This window comes from Oncorhynchus keta, chromosome 35 (genome assembly GCF_023373465.1).
Source record: "Oncorhynchus keta strain PuntledgeMale-10-30-2019 chromosome 35, Oket_V2, whole genome shotgun sequence".
Taxonomy (NCBI): domain Eukaryota; kingdom Metazoa; phylum Chordata; class Actinopteri; order Salmoniformes; family Salmonidae; genus Oncorhynchus; species Oncorhynchus keta.
Window position 1 is genome coordinate 75813527 of NC_068455.1, and position 12008 is coordinate 75825534.

General features: G+C 42.8%; 1 protein-coding gene across 1 annotated transcript in view; it reads left to right on the top strand.

Moving 5' to 3' along the window:
• LOC118369000 (zinc finger protein 2-like) overlaps positions 1-11958 on the top strand; it is a 24732-nt gene extending 12774 nt beyond the window's left edge. The window contains exon 3 of the mRNA XM_052497754.1: positions 10522-11958. Within this exon, the coding sequence (XP_052353714.1) occupies positions 10522-11723 (1202 nt within the window). The 3' untranslated portion in view covers positions 11724-11958. The remainder of the gene's footprint in view (positions 1-10521) is intronic.
• Positions 11959-12008: the final 50 nt, after the last annotated feature.

The window sequence follows — 12008 nt, forward strand, 5'->3', positions numbered from 1 at the left end:
GAGTGGAACATCCCTGCCTGGGTACGCATTGGAAGAGGAAGTCTGCGGGCGAGATGATTTGAAAGTCATAAGAATCTCTTCAGTGGCATACGGGTCCAGACTCCAAAGTGACCATTTTAGGTTGTTCTGAATTCAATAGCTCAAATGCCACAAAATCTGTATCTTCAAAAGCATGCGCATAAGTCCACTATTTTGTGCCTGTCTTTAGCTTCAGGTGGGGAGATTACTTTAAAGTGCTTGATATGATGACACACGTACAGCGGTGTGTCGTGAACACCATCGTGAACATGTATGAACCCCTCTGTCCTCAAGAAATAACTTGGAACTTAACGGCAAGAAGGTGGATCCTCTTCCAATGCGTACCCAGGCAGGGATGTTCCACTCAGGGCCTGTTTGATCTGACATAGAGCAAGTCTTAAGCACAATCTCAAATGTTGTTCTTTGCCATCACTGTAAGCCTGACAAACACACACACTATACGATACAATTATTAAACATAAGAATGAGTGAGAGTTATTGTCACAACCCGGCACGTGGGAAGTGACAAAGCGCTCTTATAGGACCAGGGCACAAATAATAATAATCAATCATTTTGCTCTTTTATTTAGCCATCTTACATATAAAACTTTATTTTGTTCATCAAAAGTAGTGAATAACTCACCACAGGTTAATGAGAAGGGTGTGTTTGAAAGGATGCACATAACTCTACAATGTTGGGTTCTATTGGAGAAGGTCTCGGTCTTAAATAATTTTCGACACACAGTCTGTGTCTGTATTTAGTGTTCATGCTAGTGAGGGCTGAGAATCAACTCTCACATAGGTACGTGGTTGCAAAGGGCATCAGTGTCTTAACAGCGTGATTTGCCAAGGCAGGATACTCTGAGTGCAGCCCAATCCAGAAATCTGGCAGTGGCTTCTGATTAAATTCAATTTTCACAGAACCGCTTGTTGCAATTTCAATGAGGCTCTCTTGTTCAGATATCGGTAAGTGGACTGGAGGCAGGGCATGAAAGGATAACAAATCCAGTTTGTGTCATCCGTTTCGGGAACGTAACTGCGTAATTGCACACCCAACTCACTCAGGTGCTTCCCTGTATCACATTTGACATGGTCCATAAGCTTGAGTTCATTTGCACACAAAAAAATCATACAATGATGGAAATACCTTTGTGTTGTCCTTGTTAATGCAGACAGAGAAGAGCTCCAACTTCTTAATCATAGCCTCAATTTTGTCCTGCACATTGAATATAGTTGCGAAGAGTCTCTGTAATCCTAGATTCAGATCATTCAGGTGAGAAAAAACATCACCCAGATAGGCCAGTCGTGTGAGAAACTGGTCATCATGCAAGTGGTCAGACAAGTGAAAATGATGGTCAGTAAAGAAATGTTAAGTTCATCTCTCAATTCAAAAAAACATGTCAATACTTCGCCCCTTGACAACCAGCCCACTTCTGTATGTTGTAAAAGTGTTACATGGTCGCTGCCCATATCATGGCATAGTGCAGAAAATACACGAGAGTTCAGGGGCCTTGCTTTAACAAAGTTAACAAGTTTCACTGTAGTGTCCAAAACGTCTGTCAGGCATTCCTTTGGCAGCATCTCTTCTCGCCTCTTGGTGGATGCTGCAGTGTACCCAAGAGCCTCTCGGTGGATGCTGCAGTGTACCCAAGAGCCTCTCGGTGGATGCTGCAGTGTACCCAAGAGCCTCTTGGTGGATGCTGCAGTGTACCCAAGAGCCTCTCGGTGGATGCTGCAGTGTACCCAAGAGCCTCTCGGTGGATGCTGCAGTGTACCCAAGAGCCTCTTGGTGGATGCTGCAGTGTACCCAAGAGCCTCTCGGTGGATGCTGCAGTGTACCCAAGAGCCTCTTGGTGGATGCTGCAGTGTACCCAAGAGCCTCTCGGTGGATGCTGCAGTGTACCCAAGAGCCTCTCGGTGGATGCTGCAGTGTACCCAAGAGCCTCTCGGTGGATGCTGCAGTGTACCCAAGAGCCTCTCGGTGGATGCTGGAGTGTACCCAAGAGCCTCTCGGTGGATGCTGGAGTGTACCCAAGAGGCGTCGGGATCAACTGCTTGCACCACGTTACCACTCCACTATGTCTCCCTGTCATGGCTTTTGCGCCATCAGTACAGATACCAACACATCTTGAGCACCAAAGTCCATTTGCTGTCACAAAGCTGTCCAGTACTTTAAAAATATCCTCTCCTGTTATCCTGGTTTCCAGTGGTTTGCAGAAGAGGATGTCTTCCTTAATTGACCCCTCATAAATGTAACGGACATATACCAGGAGCTGTGCCAGGCCCACCACGTCTGTTGACTCACCCAGCTGTAACAGACATATACCAGGAGCTGTGCCAGGCTCTCCACGTCTGTTGACTCATCCAGCTGTAACGCATAGAATTCACTGGCTCGTATGCAAAGTAGTAATTGTTTCAGAACATCTCCTGCCATGTCACTGATTCGTCATGAAACAATGTTGTTTAATGAAGGCATTGTCTGTGTAGTTTTGTTTTGCCTTTTCCCCCAGGATTGTCCCAGCCATATCCGCGGCAGCCAGAAGAATTAAGTCCTCCACTATAGTATGGGGCTTGTCTGTCCTGGCCACTCACCAGCTCACTCATCAAGACTCTTCTAGCCCCTTCTTATTAATGGTATGTGTTGCTTTTATACATGGCTTACTACTCGAAAGTCATCTTAATTCTCGATCAAAAAACTCCCACGGCTTATTTTTCAAATTGGCATGTTTTGTTTCTAAACTTCTGCGCACGAGTGAAGGTTTCATCGAGTTGAGAGAAAGTATTTTTGCACATATACAGTGGGGCAAAAAAGTATTTAGTCAGCCACCAATTGTGCAAGTTCTCCCACTTAAAAAGATAAGAGAGGCGTGTAATTTTCATCATAGGTACACTTCAACTATGACAGACAAAATGAGGGGAAAAAATCCAGAAAATCACATTGTAGGATTTTTAATGAATTTATTGGCAAATTATGGTGTAAAATAAGTATTTGGTCACCTACAAACAAGCAAGATTTCTGGCTCTCACAGACCTGTAACTTCTTCTTTAAGAGGCTCCTCTGTCCTCCACTCGTTACCTGTATTAATGGCACCTGTTTGAACTTGTTATCAGTATAAAATACACCTGTCCACATCCTCAAACAGTCACACTCCAAACTCCACTATGGCCAAGACCAAAGAGCTGTCCAAGGACACCAGAAACAAAATTGTAGACCTGCACCAGGCTGGGAAGACTGAATCTGCAATAGGTAAGCCGCTTGGTTTGAAGAAATCAACTGTGGGAGCAATTATTAGGAAGAGGAAGACATACAAGACCACTGATAATCTCCCTCGATCTGGGGCTCCACGCAAGATCTCACCCCGTGGTGTCAAAATGATCACAAGAACGGTGAGCAAAAATCCCAGAACCACACGGGGGGGGGACCTAGTGAATGGCCTGCAGAGAGCTGGGACCAAAGTAACAAAGCCTACCATCAGTAACACACTACGTCGCCAGGGACTCAAATCCTGCAGTGCCAGACGTGTCACCCTGCTTAAGCCAGTACATGTCCAGGCCCGTCTGAAGTTTGCTAGAGAGCGTTTGGATGATCCAGAAGAAGATTGGGAGAATGTCATATGGTCAGATGAAACCAAAATCTAACTTTTTGTAAAAATTTGACTCGTCGTGTTTGGAGGACAAAGAATGCTGAGTTGCATCCAAAGAACACCATACCTACTGTGAAGCATGGGGGTGGAAACATCATGCTTTGGGGCTGTTTTTCTGCATGGAGGAATGGGCCAAAATGGAGCATGGAGCATGCATGGAGGAATGGGCCAAAATACCAGCAACAGTGTGTGAAAACCTTATGAAGCCTTACAGAAAACGTTTGACCTCTGTCATTGCCAACAAAGGGTATATAACAAAGTATTGAGAAACTTTTGTTATTTACCAAATAGGTATTTTCCACCATAATTTGCAAATAAATTCATAAAAAATCATACAATATTTGATTATTTTATGGATTTTTTAAATTCTCATTTTGTCTGTCATAGTTGAAGTGTACCTATGATGAAAATTACAGGCCTCTGTCATATTTTTAAGTGGGAGAACTTGCACAATTGGGGGCTGACTAAATTATTTTTTGCCCCACTGTAACACACTGTGGCTGAGGAAAGGCACGACTTCCAATATAAGTGAACCCCAAATCAATGTAGTTCTCATCATATGTGCGCCTGTTGTTCGGTGCTTTCCCGGGTAAGGGGGCAGTAGCTCTTCGACTGCATCAGATTCACAACTGTCTGTGTCCATGCTAGCTGGGTTAACAACAAATGTAGAATTACTGATGCTAGCATTGGATGTGCTCGTGGAAGCAGAACAGCTTGTGCCGCCGACAGCTGGTAGTAGCAGTACTACACCTGCAAGTCTATGGACTTACTTTTTTTTAACCATTTATCAACTTTTGAGCAAACGGAATGAGCAGCAGCTACGTTTGGCTACATAGTGGAATTCCCACGAGAGAGTAACGGTTAATGTGATTGGATGTTAATTATTTGACTAGGCTACCTGTATTTGACATTGTGTTGTTATTTTGCTGAACACTAGATGGTTTAAATTTAATTTTGGCAATAGCTGGTTTTGGAGACATGTTTTCTGTAGTTTATCTGTGTTAGACTTTTTTTCTTGAGGCTTGTCGAATTTAGGTAGCCGAAGTCTACGCCCCTTCGTCAATGATTGTTCAACAGTGGGGATTCTTCAATGAAGTGTTTGTTGTCATTCAACGAGAAAATACTTGTTTTCGTGCACATTCTTTCACTTGAGAAATACTGAACCAAACATCTTAGTAAGACGTAAAAAATGCACGACTAAGGCCTCCTTGGCAAAAATGTCAATTTATTACAGATTTCTTGATTTATCTCAGATTCATTCTGGCTATTTTGAGGAAGTCTATACTGAGTGTACAAAACATTTAAGGACACCTGCTCTTTTCATGACAGCCTGGTTAATCCAGGTGAAAGCTGTGTCCTTATTGATTGTTAAATACACTTCATATTCCCTGATTGAAGTGTATTTAACAAGTTACATCAATAAGGGACTTTAGCTTTCGTCTGGATTAACATGGTCAGTCTGTCATGGAAAAAGCAGGTGTCCTTAAATGTTTTGTATGAAGGATTTTTAAGCCTTGACAATTGGGACATGGATCGTGTATGAATGCCATTCAGAGGGTGAATGGGCAAGACAAAAGATGTAAGTGCCTTTGAATGGGGTATGGTAGTAGGTGCCAGGCGCATCGGTTTGTGTCAAGAACTGCAACGCTGCCGGGCTTTTCACACTAAACAGTTTCCTGTGTATATCAAGAATGGTCCACCACCCAAAGGACATCCAGACAACTTGACACAACTGTGGGAAGCATTGGAGTCAACATAGGCCAGCATCCCTGTGGAACACTTTTGACACCTTATAGAGTCCATGCCCAGAAAAATTGAGGCTGTTCTGAAGGCAAACGGGGGGGGTGCGTGCAACTCAATATTAGGAAGGTGTCCTTAATGTTTGCTATTTGATGCTATGGCGTCTCAAGAGGGACAAACTGTAAAGCTTTTTTCAACCAAAGGGAGTATGCAAGACAAAAGTTTGCTTCACCTGGTCCTGCTAGGAGCAAACCGAACCTAGTATGTGGACACCGTAAGCCTAACGCAGTTCCACCTCAGAGAGATTAAAGTAGACGGCACGCGTCAAAGTAATTGATTTATGACCCTGCGTCATGATGACGTGTGCATGTCCGAATATGGGCCTCCGTCCCCGTCCATCCTGTTCCTGTGGTCACGTGTTACAACCCCTATGTGGATGTCGGGTTAAAGCAGATCTGATTGAATAGAGCGCTAGGTGTTTTGAGTTGGATAGGGTGCTGTAACAGGTTATCAAATGTTGCACATGTTTGGAATTCTATATAGTGTCTGACTTCTAAATAGCAGAATATTTTGAATTAGCTTTCAAATTTGTTCTTTAACTGTTTAAATGGTGGAAATTGCTTCTCGATGTCTAGCTCTTCAATTGTGGCCTGCCTCTTCTCCCTCCCTTCAACAAACACCTTATCAGACCAAGGTGGAACAAAATAATGATTAAAACATATTGGGAGTGTATATAGTGGTATCCTTCACCTTATAAACATGTTTAATCTGGTTTAGAATTCTTAAAGAATGTCTCAAAACAAAGTTATTTTCTGTCAGTTTGTTTGGACACTCTGCTTTGGAGAAAAGCATGGCTGGAAGAGGGGAATTTGTTGTGAACCTGCCTTCCATATTTAGACTGACTCCCCCTTGTGGCTAAAACATTAGGGAAACTGTCGTAGAAAATCGTTTATCAAATATAACACTTACAAGAACTTGTGAATTCAATAAAGGCTTTGAAATACAGAATATCAGAAGCCGAGCTGGTCCGCGGAACAACTCCCTTCCCTGAGCTCTGGCTCTGTATTTATACACACATAACATATGAATCCATCCCACATGTAAATGTGGTTACCTCCCTTAGTCCATCCGCCACCATTATCTTTCAATCTGTCCATCCTGCTTGTTCACGCCCAATAACGCCCATATCTGCCTTGGTTAAGTTTATAATGGTGGCAGGACCTCCTCCTATCCCAAAAATAATATACGTCCATCTTATCCTATGGGCCCGTTCTGTTTAGCTCGGTGTGTTTCTATGGTATGTTTGTCCTTATTAGGACTCGTGGACTATGTATCCCTTCTAACATTCCTTCAGCATCTTCATATCCTATTAATAATACATTACTTCTTATCCTATGTTCCCCTTATGTTTAGTTTGGTATGTTCTTTGGTATGTTTGTCCTTATTAGGACTCGTAGACTATGTGTCTGGTAGACTCTCTCTCTCTTCTCCTGTAGTCTGACGTACATCTTTGCTCTTCAGTTTGTCCCTATATGTATCTTTTTTCACCCACAAAACCCATCAATTTTATCTTTAAAATTAGAGAAATAATAATAAATGATCATCCTAGATGACCTTATTGCTTGTTGTGACGGGTGGCAGATAGCCTAGCTGTTTAGAGAGTTGGGCCAGTAACCGAAAGGTTGCGGGTTTGAATCTCTGAGCCAGCAAGGTGGAAGAATCTGCTGTTCTGCCCTTGAGCAAGGCAGCTAACCCCCAACAACAACTGCTCCCCGGACACCGATGACATGGATATCGATGAAGGCACCCGGGGGGGCTGCCTTCATCGATATCCATGTCATCGGTGTGTGTGTGTGTGTGTCCCCCCAGCACCTCTCTGATTCAGGAGGGGTGGGTTAAATGCGGAAGACCATTTCGGTTGAATGCATTCAGTTGTGTAACTGACTAGGTATCCCCCCTTTTCTTAACTGTTTCCCCAAATGTAGTTATCTCTTTCCATTATCACCTTCGACCCCAGATTATTGATACATTTCAAATGTGCTTTCAAGACCTTGCCTTGCATTTGTCCATGAGTATTTATCATCACCGCTCCTACCGGTCATAGACTACGGCGACAATATCTACGTTAATGCAGCTGTCAAATACACTGAAACCATTAGATGCAGTTTATCACAGAGCACTACACTTTATTACGGGCGACAGGTTCACATCACTGCATTCTGTATCAGAGAGTAGGTTGGCCCTCCTTGAAGTCTTGCAGATCGATGCAATACTCTTTCTTGATTCATAAAGCTATTTTACAAAATCTCCCGCTGTACCTAACATCACTAATCACTTTTAAGACGTACAAGTTACCAAAGATGGCTAACTCTGGATATTCCTTTGTTCTCTACAGAGTTAGGTAAACTTCCTTGTGGAATAATCTCAAAAAGTCGCAAATTTGATGATTTGGTGCCGTTAGGGCATTTCAGACAGTTGATTGAGGACCTTATTTAATGTAGAATGTGTTTGTTTTCTATGACTGTGTTTCATATCGGTTCTTTGCTTTTCATAGTGTATTAAATGTGTGTATTTGTGTAATTACAGGGCTCATCTGTAAAAGAGACCTTGGTCTCAGCATGCCTCCCTGTTAAAATAAAGGTTAAACAAACATTCTGACCTCATTCAAACTAATGCTACACAGTCGACTCCTGATGAAAATGGATTATTCCAGATGATCCTATATTTATGATATTAATCCACTGTTTGTCTACATGTAATGATCATTTCCCTTTTACCAGGCTGCCATGCATAGTAGTAAACCTCCATCCAGCTTTCGGCGCTGTTGTTTCTTTCCGGGTTTGCCACCAACTAGTTTGAACCGATGTATCACAGATAGAACAATGTGACAGATATTTCACCGGATATATAAATGTGAGGCATCTGCTTGGCGTTCCCACTCGTTACCAAATATGGTAGTGAGAGGAAGCACAGTGCCCGGCAGTGGGAGAAGATGGATGGAGATGGATTCTGGCCGAAATTCTTCAAATGTTGTCATTATTGGATCGCAATAAAGTTTTCTGTTCCCAAAGCTAAGCTTTGAAGACTTTATCCTGTGCAAAAGTCTTTCAACATCGCTTTGTCTAAAAGGAGCGCAAAGGCGAATTTAGTTATTGCACAAGGATAGGCGTTCCCTGACGGTAGAACGGTCCAATAGGATCTCGTTAGCTCGTGCATGGCTCTGCCCACCGCCTTGCGTGTTCTGCCCACTATGACTAATTTATTCCCATTGGAAACGAAAGGTCTATCTTGGTTTAGTTATGCAAGTCTTTGGAGCTATTTTCCTCAATTCCTTGACTAGAACACGGAAGTAGGATTGGATACGACTGTGTCACAGACAGAAGGGGATTTAGTTATACATGTCTTTGACTTTGTTTTGAATTCCCTGCGTGGAGTAACGAAAGATCAATTGACTAAACTGAAGACTGAAAATGTCTAAACTACAGTTGCTGCGTGTGTTTTTGAATGATCGTTTAACGGCGGCTGCTGTAGAGATTTTCGGGGCAGTTGAGAAAACTGTAGTGGAGTACCAGGAGGAGAATGATCGGCTACGGGGACTGCTGCGGATCACACCGGAGATGCAACTATGTAGAATAGGTTCGTATTTAGATACATACTGGTAGCGAGCAATAGTTAGCTCTACCTTATTGATAAGCTATTTGTGCTAAAAGTGATCACCATATAGTACCTTTTTAAGAAGCTGTTTTTAAACCACGCATGGATAAAAACATTGTCGTAAAAAAACAGGAAGTGATTTGAATGTATTCTTTAAAAAATGGAACAGCTTTTAGAAATTAATCTTATTCTCCAGGCTGTATCACATCCGGCTGTGATTGGGAGTCCCATAGGGCGCACAATTGGCCAAGCGTCGTCCAGGTTAGGGTTTGGCCAGGGTAGGCCGTCATTGTATATAATAATTTGTTCTTAACTGACTTGCCTAGTTACATTTAAAAAATAATAATAATAATAATAATATTTTCAATTAATTGAGAAGTAGTTGAAAGATTTTTTAATTTTTAAAAATGTAACCAGTTAGGCCAGTTGAGAACAAGTTCTCATTTACAATTGCAACCTGGCCAAGATAAAACAAAGCAGTGCGACCAAAAAACAACAACACAGAGTTACACATGGAGTAAAACAAATGTACAGTCAATAACAATAGAAAAATCTATATACAGTGTGTGCAAATGGAGTAAGGAGGTAAGGCAATACATAGGCCATTGTAGCGAAGTAATTACAATTTAGCAAATTAACACTGGAGTGATTTGTTTGCAAGTAGAGATACTGGTGTGCAAAAGAGGGAAAAAAATAGTAAATAAACAATATGGGGATGAGGTAGGTAGATTGGATGGGCTATTTACAGATGGGCTGTGTGCAGCGATCGGTTAGCTGCTCAGATAGCAGATGCTCACAGTTAGTGAGGGAGATATAAGTCTCCAACTTCAGCAATATTTGCAATTCGTTCAAGTCATTGGCAGCAGAGAAGTGGAAGGAAAGGCAGCTAAAGGAGGTGTTGGGTTTGGGGATGACCAGTGAGATATACCTTCTGGAGCGTGTGCTACGGGTGGGTGCTGCTATGGTAACCAGTGAGCTGAGATAAGGCGGAGCTATACCTAGCAAAGACTTATAGATGACCTGGAGCCAGTGGGTCTGGCGACGAATATGTAGTGAGGGCCAGCCGACGAGAGCATACAAAACGGGTGGCACTGTGATAGACTGCATCCAGTTTGCTGAGTAGAGTGTTGGAGGCTATTTTGTAAATGACATCGCCGAAGTCGAGGATTGGTAGGATAGTCAGTTTTACGAGGGTATGTTTGGCAGCGTGAGTGAAGGAGGCTTTGTTGCGAAATAAGAAGCTAATTCTAGATTTAATTTTGGATTGGAGATGCTTAATATGAGTCTGGAAGGAGTTTTTACAGTCTAGCCAGACACCTAGTTTTTAGCCAGATTCTAGTTTTACAGTTATTGAATTGGAGATACAGTTTATCCAGTCTTGAATTTACTGTCTTTAATCCAAATTGACCACAACCCTGATGTCTGAAGTCTAGGTAACCTCTGCTCCTCCTCTCCTTCCCTCCAGACTCCCTGCAGCTCTCTGTCTCTGAAGAGGAGGTTCCCCCTGAGCAGCAGCACTGTGAGCAGGAGTGGAGCCCCAGTCTGGGGCAGAAGGACCCAGGGCCCACACAGATTAAAGCGGAAGAGGAGGAAGTCAGGACCAGTCAGGAGGAAGAGCAGTTTCAAGGTCTGGAGCCTGATATCATGGAGTTCATATTCACTCCTTCAGGTGTGAAAAGTGAATGTGATCAGGAGGACCCACTTCAGTCCTTGACACTTCCCCAAACCCAGACTGTGGAGAACAGAGAGAGAGACTCTAAACCAGTGGATCTCAAACCTTTTGCCACTGTGACCCACATTAAGGATCTTGACATTCACTGTGACCCTACAGATACACAAAATATTGCCTTCAGCCACAGCTCTGCCGTAAGCAGAGACCCAGTAGGACTCGACAGCAGCCCACCATTGCATCCTAAACCACCATTGGATCCAAACCCACCAATGGGGGAACACGGTTCCAAACTCAGCACCACGTCTAGAAAAACTCACCACTGCCGTGACTGTGGTGCAACGTTTCCTCTGAAGGCTGAACTGCAGAGGCACGTGACTCTCAACAAGAATATAATCAGCGAATGCCGCTTCTGCAATAAACAATACAATTCCACCTGTAAATTGAAGGCCCATATCCAACTCTGTCACATTGAGATATCCTGCACATGCCCTGTTTGTGGCAAGACCATCAAACACAAAGGAGATCTGTCCAGGCACATGAGTCTTCACACAGGAGAGAAACCATTTGTCTGTGGTGACTGTGGGAAAAGCTTCAATCAGAAGGGGCACCTGAACTTGCACAAACTGAGTCACACAGGAGAGAAACCATTCAACTGTGGTGACTGTGGGAAAAGCTTCTATCAGAAGGGAGACCTAGGGAATCATATGCTGACTCACACACAACAGAAACCATTTAGCTGTGGTGTCTGTGGGAAAAGCTTCTATCAGAAGGGACACCTTACAGATCATATAAGGACTCACACAGGAGAGAAACCATTTAGCTGTGGTGACTGTGGGAAAAGCTTCAATTTGAAGGGCAACCTAAGGAAGCATAAACTGACTCACACAGGAGAGAAACCATTTAGCTGTGGTGACTGTGGCAAAAGCTTCAGTCAAAAGACTAACCTGCTGACACATGTCAAAAACATCCACAAAGGAAGAAAACAGGATGAATAGTGAAAGAATAAAGAAAATGAGGATAAAGATGTTCTGTCAGAAGATAGGAATAACAGGCAGGATGTGGACAACACTCGTAGGAAAGGAAAGCTACTCTGGATAATTTATGCGGTTGGTTCGAGATCAATAGATGGTGGTGTGATGGATTTACTATTGTAAAACATTCTATATGAATACAGTTTGATTTGAATTATGATGTAATGCTTAAACATTACAAAGCGTTGTAGGAAATTCACAGGTCTGCTGTTCAGTCTGTTTTCACGTTATTACATTTACATTTACATT